Source organism: Glycine soja, chromosome 17, assembly GCF_004193775.1.
Source record: "Glycine soja cultivar W05 chromosome 17, ASM419377v2, whole genome shotgun sequence".
Lineage (NCBI taxonomy): Eukaryota > Viridiplantae > Streptophyta > Magnoliopsida > Fabales > Fabaceae > Glycine > Glycine soja.
The window spans coordinates 940,776-953,729 of NC_041018.1; the positions used below are offsets into that span (position 1 = coordinate 940,776).

Here is a 12,954-nt window from a genome sequence, read left to right on the forward strand (position 1 = left end):
TCAATATATTCAATAAATTATTAATTTTCTACTCAATGATTGTAATTTGTAAATATATTTTTCTGAGATATGTCCCTCTGTCCCTCCCTCACATGCATAGCTGACTTTTTTGCTCTATGCCAACATATAATGATGAACCCAAAAAGAAAACGCAGATTGGGTCACGAGCACGTTCAGGACAATACCGCACTGCGCAGCGTCACGGTCACGGGTGCCCAGACTTTTTGTTCACATGCTGATGCTACCAAAAATGCCAACTCTTTCTTCTTCAGAACTTGATTTATTTATTTAATAATTAATACGTGAAAATGATGGAACTTGGAAGTTCATAGTTACTACACATGCATCATGCGTCAGATACCTCATCTCATCTCACCATCCGTTAAAAAATAATCCCAATCAATAAAAAAGTAAAATTGCCTGCACGTAGCTAAAAAAATAGAAGCAGTCACAATATGAATATGCCACCCTCTCGTGACATGATGCAATTGCAATGCTAATTGCTACCTAAATTAAATTAGAAAGGCCTTGTGCGACGACCACTTGCTCTGCCACATAGAAGCGCATTCTTTGGCACCGGATATTCATCCCTCCATGATTTGGAAGGTGTATACACCCTCAGATACAATTGTTGTCCTAAGTACTGCCTTCCCCAATTCTCGGACCTTATGTTCCACATTCCCACGTTGTCAAGAGCCATGTAGATTGCAGTCCATGACCTTGGATACACCTGAGTGGTGCATCTAGCAACTGTGTCTCTCAGATTGTATTGTACTCTACTGTCTGCTGTCCACTGCCCGCTACCATACCTATTATTCATCTCATCAAATAAAATCATATGTTAGTTACACTTACATGGCTAAAATGCCATGCAAACTAATAATCGGTTAGTTAAATATTAACTACATATGTGGAGATATAAGGTTGATCGTTGGGGGAAGGATGAAGGGGGGGAGAGAGGTCGCCAGTTCAAATCCCTCGATTCATATTTCTAAGAAAACTAACAAACTGATAAAAAAAAATATATTAAGTACATATGTATAAATAAGGCATACCCTACAACAAAGAAGGAATAGCCGTCAATGTGCCATGACTGCACAGAATCCTCCCAATTTTGGAATACAATCTCCACCAATTCATGGAAATTAGCCCCCATGACAGAAGTTTGGAGGTAGGCATTGTTGCCCCCGTTAGGATAGGTAGGAATGCTTCCAACGTAGAAAACTCCAGGGATGTTGAAGTAGTCGGCAAGTTTCAATGGGGTATCTGGTTCATTGTATGAGACACCGTTGACCGCATACCTCTGCTTGCCATTGATATAAGGAGCAGAATTTGCAAGCATGATGGTTCGACTCGGTTTGATCAATCCATAGTGGTATGATCCCTGAGGGTTTGGTCTTGGTCCACTTGCTGTCAGGTTCCACCTGGTTTTGGAGCATCAAAACAGAATACCAAGTTACTGGCTAATAAAACATAAAATGATAAAAATGACTATACTACAATTTTTTCCCCATTGATCTTTAAAATGAGAGTGATCATATTTCTCCAGATGGAATATCAGAGACTCCTTTTTAATATCGGTTCAGTACTTGAAAAAGGTAACTATCGTATCACTCAACGTATCAGCAACAAGCATATCTTCTGTTTTTTGGATTGTTTGAAATTTGATCCAGAATTATAGGCAGTATGGTGCTTGTAAGAGTTAATGTATAATTTGGTCCTGTAAAGTGGAAACTTGTGTGGATTTGGTCTCTAAAGTGCATATAAATACAAATTAGTTCTGCGAGATGAAATTGTTTATGAGTTGACAGTTTTAGGGGTCAATTCATACAAATGCACTCATTCAAGGACCTAGGCAACACAAGTAGTAGAAACAAATTGTATATTAACTCAACTTGTATAAGGAAGCTCTATGAATATAAAAATTCCAATAAATATAGACTTAAACAACAGAATAGCAACATGCAACACAAAGAGTACCGGATAGTTCTAGCCTGATAGACAGACGATGCAATATCAAGGGTAGGCCCTGGAGGAACAGGACCAGATACCCCTGTTTTTGAATAGCTATAATGAAGAACGGAAGTTGTTGTGAGTATCCGTCTGGTAAATCTTGTAGAGACAACCATATAGTAATCCTTGACAGGTTGATCAGCTGTGACCAGCACGGAATAGGACTGTCCGAGATGGACATCAAGGGAAGAATAGGTGTTTTGGAGGGTATGAGATCCTTCTACCTCCACAAGTTTCAAACTGTGCCCCTGGATTCTGAAGTTGATTGATGTTGTGAGCCCCACATTTGATATCCTGAATCTATAAGTCTTACCTGCAGATGATGAATGCATTGCAACAATGGTGTAATGAAAGGGATGCATTTGAAAATTTAAAGGAAGTTCATCAATGCTTTAAAATAAAAAATGGACAATCACGAATTATTTGGATAACTACCTTGATCAACAGTGAAGGTGTTTCCATTCCAACCACGTCCATTGATAAGAAGGCCATCAGGGAAGGGGAGATTATGACCATTCTCTAGGAGTCGTCTCAGTCTCTACAATAACAAAGGGTAATTATCAAGGGAATGATGAGGAGAGGATGAAATGAAGAGAGAATAAATAGAAATGAAGGCAAGGGGTTTACTCGGTGGTCAAGCTTGAACCAATCTCCAGCAAGTATGGTAATGTCCCCGGCAGGAGAAGGAAAAGGGACAGGAATTTGAGGCCGGCTCCAAATTCTGATGCCACCAAATGCTCCAGCAGCTTTGTGCATTCCAAGAGATGGGAAGTAGAAATAGCTACCAATCTGGTCTTTTACCTGGATAGCATATGTGAGGTTCCTCCCAGGTGGGATTGGACAGTTTGTGCCATACACTCCATCCTGCCATGAGTTCCTCCTATGCTGTAAGCCATTCCTGCAGAAGATATGATAAGATCATCAAATTCTGACAAATGGCAATTATTTTCTAGCTGCTAAATGTATATACATTATATCATTCACTTCGTTTGTGTTTGTAAAAATCATTGGTATTGATTGCACATTAGATAAACCTATGAAATAGCATCAATTCTAAAATTTAGCACATACAATTGTTCGTGAAATGTGATTTAATCTGCTTAAATATGTTGCATTTAAGTATATCTTCGCAGAGAACCATCAAAATTTTGCAAGAACCCCACATGACAGGGGAGTTCAATTCCATTTTGAGTTGAATCCTTGAACAAGTTCATGCGAGAAATCATTACAAAAAATTTATTATCCAGCATTTGGAATGGAAAACAGGAAAAGTAATAAAGACGGTTTACGTTTGCAGGGTTGAGAAGATGCCTATGAAACATAGTGGATTCACAGTGTGAACAAATTTTCACAAATTAACAATTTTGTAAGTCCATTATCTGATGATCATAATAGTAAATCCAGCTTGTCCAAAATTCCAGTAAGATTCTGTATTAGGTTTCTGATCGTTCACAAGTTTCTCGTATTGACACTTTGTTATAATAGGGATATGATCCCATGTTTGTCAACTCAAATAAAAGATGTGTGGGATCAAATTCAAATTGGGGAATCAAAACTTGCATTGTTAAGCAAAAACAATGTTAACTTTTACCAGCTCGTTTAGCATTGTCCTAGAGATGTCTAGTTTAGCAACTCACGTGTCTAAGCTCACTTTATTCACTTGGATGGGCACTCTTTGTGGAGGTATGGAGTCTTATATAGACTCAACCACACCAATAAATTTTATCGCGGTTGTGGTTAAGACATGTAGAATGTGCTAGGTGACCTCAGCTGCTAAAATATACTATTTTAATAACATGGATCTTCATAGTCAATTGCAAGATGCTCAAATAGAATATTGTAATGATGAATCCTTTTATGCAGCCACTCATAGAAACATAATTCACGTGTTAAGTAATATAGGACAGAGACTGGACCATAAAGCATCATTAAAAATGGAATATAACCTCTAATTAGCTGTTTGCTTGAAAGTGGTTTTACAATTTTTTTATAAAAAAAGATAAGATCGATTACACAAAAGAGGCCAAAAAGATAACATTGACAAAGACAACGTAAGATTTCCCTTCTTTTTCATGTACTAAGGCAAACAGATTTTGTTTAACTATCGCACTAACCACCTTATAAATCTAATATACCAATTTGTGTGGGTTCTGAATACCTCCGAATCAAAGGAAAATTGCGCCTTCAAGGGAAAGAATAAGTTCACGTGATCTATCAGAAAAGTTGTGAGCGACAAACGTAATTTTGGTGGATAAAAACTAAAAAGGGAGGAACTTTTAATAGTTTTTATTTTATTTCATCTTAAATATGGCATTCAGAGATAGTGAGATACAATAAATATAGCATGCATTCCGCCAAATACAATTTTTATAAAAAGGCATGGTTCCAGGACAAGAGTTAAAGAAACAAAAACACAGCAATGCAGTTAGGAATAAGATACAAGAATGTACCATGAAATGAGGAACGGTTCTCTGAGGTAGTTATAGACATTGATAATCAAGTTGTCATTTGTAACAGCATCTATTTGAGGCCCTGGAAACTGCCCATTAATTAAGATCCCCTGCAAAATCGAAACATGTTCAACAAAAACTACCCCTCCATGAGCCGAGCATAAGGCTAAGAAAAAAGCGTTTCCTTTCTCAGAAGAACAGAAGCACGAGATCAACAAGGAACAATAGTGACAGTTAGTTATTTAGGAAAAAGAAAAGAAAGTACTTGTTGCTTGACACCAAGAGGATAGATGTCACCATAGGTGACCTTCCAAGTGAGGTACCGATATGGGTCTTCACAGTGGACGGAAGAAGCAATAAAAAGGAATGTGACAAGAAGAATGAGAGCAGAGAGAACATTGCATTTGCATTTGCATGGTCTCATTTTGCATACACAGAAGGATTAGGGAGAGTGCTGTTGTTAAGCGTTAAGTTGTTGCTTGTAATGTGAATGTGAACCTCCCTTCCCTTTACATTATAGATCTGTTTGTTGTTACAAAACAAAGATTTATAGCACAGGTCAATAATAGAGAAGACAACCTACAACCAAGTCTACAACTATTACAGTGTTTCACTTTTCTAGTTCCTCCTTGTCTTTCTCATTTTATTTCTATTTTTATTTTTGTTTGGATAGTTCCGCGTTAGTGGAACTTTTTTTTCTGGTTAACTGAGACATCAGACAAGTGAAAGTGGAGCTGTATTGAATTTTTTCTCTTACAAAAAAATTCAAGGTAAAATTATTAAATTTTTATATTTTATGTAATAAATATATTAAAATAGTTTAATTTTAATTATTTAAAATCAAATATAAGGACGGATGATACTGACAAAAATAAAAATAGGATAGAGGAATTTACAAATTTATCCTATGCATGTGAATCCTCTTATTCTACTTACTAATCCTAGTTTTTCTGTATAAAACTTGCCCACAAAATGTACGGTTTCATCTAAATTACACCAATGGATAAATAATCCAAGGAAGCATATTATACTTATTTTTTTATTTTATTTAGTTTAAAATATGATATAATTTTATTGATTCGAGATTCTATCTTGTTATATGACACCAATCTATAAGGGTTAAAATAAAATAACTTTACTCGTTAAAAATTTAAATTTAAGTATAAACACATTTTTAAACGAACTTTTAAATAAGTTGTGCGCGTATTAATTAGTATGTTATTGATTTATATTAAATGATTTTTTTGAAAGAATATATATTATATAATTAGTATATACTGTACATTTCTATATCGCATAATTGTTTTACTTTAAATAATATTATTTTATCAGTGATTTATTTGATTGAAATCAATAAATCGTTAATTTAATTTTTAAAATATTACTCAGTCTCTTAAGCAGTTCCTAAATTAACGTTACACAAGTAATTATCTAAGTATTAGAAATGTAGCCTTCCAAGTATTAGAAAACCCTGTTGAATTAAGTTATAAATAATAATAAAAAAATCGATTAACTTGGATGTATTTAAAGAAAAAAGAATAGGTAATTTGATCATGGAGGGAGGGGCAGGGTCCTCAGTTGAGTTTTGTTTGGTAGCGGAAGCAAAGAAAGATGGAATGAGTTGTCATCCAGTGGGACAAATAAAGGACCGTCGTGATCACATGCTTCAGAGTGGTCCCCACGCACCTCACTAATGTAATGCATCCTCGCCAGCCCAATTCGCTGCACGCTCAAACTGCGTCTAATTTTTTTAATATTCAAGTCACATGCCTGATGCATCTGACATTTTAAATCAACAAAAATATAAAACTGTTAGCAGTAAATACGATAAATATTTTACTTGCACCAAGATGATGTCAGTCATTCATGGTAATATTTTTAACTTTTAGTTACGAATTTGAATTTTTATTTTTTTCTGTATTCTTTTTGAAGTTGAAGAATTGGAGTCACGTGCAACTCACATTTTACATCAACACACAACACTGGTGGCAGTAAATACAATTTTCTTATGCCCTAATCCTAGTGGGTAATCTAGAGAGAGAGAAAAAAAAATCCAATTTTCTGATTCAAGATGAGAATTTTTTATTTTTTATTGGATTGCCCTAATAGTAAAATCCTTCTGTTGTTTGTGTGGTTAAGTTTTTAAAATATTTTCATTTTTTTCCAATGGTCAGTGTAAGTTGTGTGAGTCGGAGTTTTTATTCATTTTCAATTGATTCATAAAAACCTTAACTTTTGATGGGCAAGGATGAATTCCAGTAATTAATCAGGTTTTGAATCTAAAAAGTTGCATATGACATTTTTTTGGGTGAATTAGAAGTAGCACATGGCATGTATTAAGCATTTGTATACCAATTATACGAAGAAGGAGCATAATGTAGGGGCTATGCTTAGAGATATGGCACTTGTTATCATGCGAAATAAGGTTGTTGGGTTGAAGCAGATTTCTACACAGGCTCGTGATTGGTTTATAGCGCATTCATTTACGGTGAGTACCGACAATACCAACGAAGATACATGTTAGTGACAAACATAGAGTTAAGACTTTCAAGCTTAAAATATAGTAGCAATTATATGAGTTAAGCAAGTTCCACCGAGCACGTGTTCATTTACTACCTTTCTTAATTTCTGGCATGGATTTTGAACCCTAGCTAGTAATGGAGAATGAGTGCTTAAAAAGGTTGATGGGCGATAGGGGTTCAAATATGGGGTATAGTAGTGAAGGGAGATATTAAGCTCATATCAATATGTCACTATGTGTAGTAGGCATCGCACTCAAACAAGTGTTAACAATGTTATAGATGGAGTGAGGACAATATTAAAACAAATAAAATTATATGGTTCAAAAAGTCAAACGTTAACATTACAGGAGCAAAAATAAAAACAGCTACTTATCCACTTGTTTAAATACTATTGGACATATATTAAATTTTTAAAAAAAAAAAAGAATCTAGAGTTCTAACGAGAAAATCAAAATACATTATCCAGACGTTTCCTTAGATTATTTATCCACTAGTGTAATTTACATTAAGACACACATTTTACGGACAAGTTTTATACATAAGTTTAAATACATATTTTTTCCTATAAGTTAGTGTTTTTTTTTAAAAAAATTTCCTTATAAATTTATTTTTTAAAATATGCTTATTTTTTAATTTTTAAACGTTTTAAATAATATTTTAAATAGTAAAAAGTATTTTGAAAAGTAAAAAAATATCATATAAAATATTTAAAAAAAATATAATTTGTAAAAAATAAATTTACAAAACATAAAAATAAAAAAAAAATACTAATTTACAAAAATGAAAAAGATATTTAAGTTATTGATGAGAGGTTTTACGTAACATAGGATAAATATTTGATTGGACTGTAAAAGATAATTTAACTTTAAGAACAACTTAACATAATGATGTGTTTTGTTTATGTTTTCAAAATTTAGAAGTAACCAAATACTTTAAACTGCAGTGATAGCTGAGTTGGGAGAGTGTGTGAAGATCTGTTTTCTTTTTTCTCATTTTTTAAATCCAGGGTAACACCAGCGTCCATGACTGCCGCGCGTGTAAGATGGCGAAATAGAGATGGAAAAGTTGTGGGTGTGGGCCCATCTTAATTTTATGGGCCATCTTTCCCAGTCAGTGATGACTAACGGTGGTCCAACCGAGTAACTAATATCTCACAGTTCATACTAAGCTGTGCAGCAAAGACCACTCAATGGCACAAGTCATATAGATACTGGTAGTTTATGTTTATCACGTGAGAATAGTAATCAATGACCAAATGAGGGGGAATAATTAACCAAACCCATGAATTGTGAATGTGAAATTATTGCTTAAACTAAAAAGATCACATTAGCCAATTATGCGTCATACATAGGCAAGGACAATTCTGCTATATATGGACTGATTCAAGATTCCACTCTTCTTTTTGTTAAATTGGTGCTGATGATTATTAGCCTATTCTGATGCTGATGTTTGGTTCCTTTTTATTCACTTTAATTGTTACATATAGTCATGTACTTTTTATCCGACCAGACGTATTATGAAGTTAAAATCAGCTTCTAACTTACCGTGCAAGTTATAAATATAAATACTAAATTCTTAGTATAGACTTAAGGCTCATAATCATTAATTGACTTATTTCTTAATTGAATCATACTAGGGATGCAAACAACTTGGCCAAACAATTTTGTATCTTCATTTCTTTTCAAGGTACAAATAATCACTTTGCTAGTATTTTACGACTAAAGAAAGTGGTTGATGGTTCAATTAGTGGGACATTGTATGTATGTAGTATAACAGTACAAGACAGGCAGAAAAAACCCTCGTAGGTACCGTCGGCAGCACGTTGAAAATCATTAAGATGGAGTCATTACTGTGACTTGAAACTCGAGGGTTGCGGGGCCTGCAAAATAAAACATTTTGGCAAAATAGTAAATTCTATCTGAAATGAAAACAGTGGATCCCTAAAGTAATCTACTACTATAGTTCAACAAATAAGGTCATCAATGCAATTCTAGTTTACTTGTTGGTCATCTGTATGGCTACATTCTCCCCAGATTGGCCCGACTTTCACATTCCTGCCAAGTATCCTTTTGTTGTCTATCAACAATAACCGACAGCTCTTGGCAAATAATCATCAAGCAAGCACTTCTTAGACGTTAGAAAGAATCACTTTCTTATCATTTTAAACTTATGGGGTTTCTGCTCCTTAATCATTTTTAAACACAAATTGTTGAATCTGTACCTCAATTTTGAAATGCATAGCTAGGTGTATAAAAAAGAGAAATAAAAACAAAGTAAAAGATAATAAAGTGATGAGGTGAGAAGAAAAATAAGATAGAAAAAGAGATGAAACAAAAAGTATTGTATAAATATTACGCCTATTATTCTTCCAAACTTTCTTAGCATGATTTAGCGGTGTTTAAGAAGCCTTGAGTCACGTTCAATGCTAATTCAGCGTGCAAGAATGATTGGCGTTGAACGTCTTTTGTGAAGTGAGAAATGATGTACACAATTTATTATTAGAACACTGATAATTAGCAGAACTAAACATGCACCCAAACCTCAAACCTGCTTGCAGAATTGTTCTTCTCATTGGTGATTATTACAAGGATAAAGGTCCACTGGCCATCTCAGTATGTCTTTCTTGCATAGCTCGATCCAACTAGGCCTAGATAAAGTACTTCCATTAGGACTATAGTGTACATGCATCATATGAACAAACCATCCTCCAAATCCTCAAATTAACTTAATTACTCTTACGAAGTCTATTTATCTTATATCTCTTTTTAGTAGACTTTATAAATTTTAAGTAAACTCGATAGACTCTCGAATTTATCACCAAATCAACGAGTCATAAATTAAAAAATTAAAATATTCAACATACATTCATTTAGTGTGTTGTTTCCAAAATAACACCAAATTCTCACCTTTATTATCTAATTGTAATGTATTACTAAATTTAGTTATTTAAATATTATAAAATTTATGAGTTATTATTTTATTTTATTATATTATTTATAAATATTTTATATTATTTTTATATGAAATTAACTCTTAATCAAAATCCTAATGTCGACATTGATATTTATTCGTGTCAATATTTTAAAATTGTCACGACTGGCTAAATTGGATGAATTAAAAGTATCTCCCATCAAGTCAAAAACCCAAGCAAGCCACTAAATTTTGAATCTTACATTGGAATACTAAAATTAACAACAAATAAAAAGAAAATTATTTTAAATGTCTGGGTGCATAAACACAAGTTTAATGCGTCTCGTCACAGACCCCCTTACTCCCATTGGCTAAAAGCCAAGATTTTGGTCCTGTTTAACTATTTTGGCAGAAATGGGTCAAATAGTTTGGGAAAAAGCACATGATATTACCAATGATGATGATTTTGAGGATAGGATTGGCATCTGAAGGCAAACATTGAATATATACATGCATTATACTATGGACTGTTCAACATTAACATCCCCCTCACCATTGCTTATAAGTAATAATAGCTTTCACGTTAAAATATTCTAGTAACCAACTCTTTCAAATGCAAAATAAAATTCTAACGATTAAGGCAACTAAGATTCGGGACAAAATAAAATGGTAATAGAATTACAGAATAGTATGATACCTTCAAATTTAAAAGCAAAGCAAATGCAATATCGAGAAAGGAAAATTATATATCTACTATCCAAGGTAGATAAAACTATAGAAGTTCTGAAAAATACAGCACTTTGCACTTTGTCCCCATTTGCAATGTCAGTACCGTCTCCATTTACAAGTTCTATACAAAATTGCATGCAGATACAGCAACAGCGGAGAGTGAGAACATCATAACAATGGTTTCACCAGCCAGATTCTCCTGACTGGCTTTACTTACTAGAAATTGTCAAAAGCAGGCCATAATGATCACTAGGCAAAACTGGGAGTACCAGTTGTTTTATCTCCTTTCTTACTTTCTTTTCTTTGTTGTATGAAACACCAGGTATTGCTTCCATCCCAATCATGTCAACACTGGTTATCTTAAAATCAGTGAATTGGCAAATAAAGCGATCTAATCGCTTTTGGAGAGTACGGTTGCCTGTCAACATCTGGTTTGACTTGGTGTCATAAGTCCAACCACTTTCATTTGGTCTTAGCTGAGACCAGGCATCAACCCATCCATCTTGTAGAGGATATTGACCATCCTGTTGGTCATTCCAGTTCATGTCTCCCCCAAAAACAACACTTGGCTGTTTCTTGAGAAGGTTTATAGCCTCATTGGCCTGCACTACTCTTTCCTTGCTGTACATCTGATCCCATTTTGGAGGAGCTGGACAGGGACTCTCAAGATGGCTAGTGGCAATAACCAATGGCTTGCCACTTGCAGCTTCAACCTCAGCAATGCAAAGTTCTCTTCCCATTATAGAATTGCTGAAGGGCTTATTGCTGAATGATTTCACAGGCAGTTTGCTTAACTACAATACAAAGTTCAAAGGATAAAATATCATACATAAATGTCAAAACAGCAACACCAAGTTCAATATATCATAGGGATTATAAATACTATAATATATCAGCACCATAAAATTATCAATCAAGCAGAAAAAATAACACAAGTGCCAATCACACAAGAAATGGTGACAAGTATTAAATTTGAAATAATAACCACATTAAGACACAACAGGCGGGTATATCAAAGCCAAGGGAGTAAAGATGTGAGAATTACCAGCATACAAAAGTAGGGTCTTGAATAAGCCATCTCAGAAGAAACTGAACAACAATACACACTCCACCAAGCGGATCCCTTGAAAATGTCATATATATTGGGAGTAACCTCCTGTGGCAGAAGCGGTCCAAAATAGACAAAGCCACATAAATTAAAAATTTCATCAAATATGAAAATTGTAAGCATGAATATTGAAACCTGGAAACAGATAAAGTCAGGTGAATGCAACTGAACAAGGTCGCCAATAGCCTTCATCCTCTTGTGCAACTCCAAGTCTTCCCGGAACCAAACATTGTAACTCAATATCTTAAACGCTTTTCCTGTGTCGATATTCTCTGCCACATATCAAATAAAAGTTTTTTTAAAAACAAAACGCACATTGCAAATATTAAAAGTTAAAACCAATAAAACGTATAGAAACACGCTCACCATCACCGGTGATATTGGATGGCTTGACCTTGAAATTGATGACCTCAGAAGAATCGTCATCATCAATGGCCTTTCTCTTGTTGCAGGTTCGAAGAGGAAAGAAAACAGAACCGACAGAAGAATCGTGATCGGTGGCGTCATTCAAGTCGGTGAGATTGGAAAGGGAGAGAACGGAGCATCGAGTGGCGCAGACCTCGCAAGAAGGGTTGTTGTAAGGGTTTAAGAAAGTGCAGGCCTTGCACGACCATTTTGGGGGCGACGAAGAACAAGAAGGACCCATTGACAATGGGGACGCGGGGGAAAAGCAGATTTCGCATTCCCCTTTTTGAGAAGGGAGATTCACAAAGGTGCATTTTTTGCATGCCCAACAAGACATCCTTGTTTGAATGTTTCTAGGGTTTTATGAGAACAGAGGTTGAAAATGAAATTGAAGACTACATTAGTACATATACATAATTGCTCGGCTCGCATTCCACTCCTTTCATTTCAAATTTCATGCCGTTTTTGCACGGCTATCAAAACGCAGCACTTGGAACTTCGAAGGAACAATGCTCTCTCCCAATACTCAATTTGTTAATTATTAATATCAGTATACTTTTATCAATATTTTTAATACATTTCTCATTTCTGGTGTATTTATTTATTTGTTTATTACAAATAAACTCTGGCAGATTTCACATTCTCCTCCATAAATTTTAGATAATACCTTAAAATATGATATAATTATTAAAAAAATTTAAAATTTAAATCATATAGTACTTATTATAATTCTTTATTTCATAATATCATAAAAGATAGCGACAATCAACTTCATGTTCATGACATTCTAATTATCTTGTCGAATAATACATAGTAT

At 34.4% G+C, this 12,954-nt stretch overlaps 2 protein-coding genes across 3 annotated transcripts; both read right to left on the minus strand.

The window, feature by feature from the left end:
• Positions 1-264: 264 nt before the first annotated feature.
• On the minus strand, positions 265-5,055 carry LOC114393689 (L-ascorbate oxidase homolog). The gene is made up of 7 exons (XM_028355086.1): positions 4,729-5,055; positions 4,464-4,573; positions 2,641-2,911; positions 2,449-2,551; positions 1,981-2,326; positions 1,056-1,424; positions 265-809 (listed from the first exon to the last, which is right to left on the minus strand). Exons 1-7 carry the CDS (start codon positions 4,885-4,887, stop codon positions 518-520), a joined length of 1,650 nt encoding a protein of 549 aa, XP_028210887.1. The 5' UTR covers positions 4,888-5,055; the 3' UTR covers positions 265-517.
• Positions 5,056-10,564: 5,509 nt separating this feature from the next.
• Positions 10,565-12,655, minus strand: LOC114392271. 2 transcript variants are annotated; one of them, XM_028353333.1, is made up of 4 exons: positions 12,099-12,655; positions 11,868-12,004; positions 11,670-11,780; positions 10,565-11,418 (listed from the first exon to the last, which is right to left on the minus strand). In XM_028353333.1, exons 1-4 carry the CDS (start codon positions 12,472-12,474, stop codon positions 10,834-10,836), a joined length of 1,209 nt encoding a protein of 402 aa, XP_028209134.1. In that variant the 5' UTR covers positions 12,475-12,655; the 3' UTR covers positions 10,565-10,833. The 2 variants fall into 2 exon arrangements, with proteins under 2 accessions (XP_028209134.1, XP_028209133.1); XM_028353332.1 differs by having other exon boundaries at positions 11,670-12,004.
• Positions 12,656-12,954: the final 299 nt, after the last annotated feature.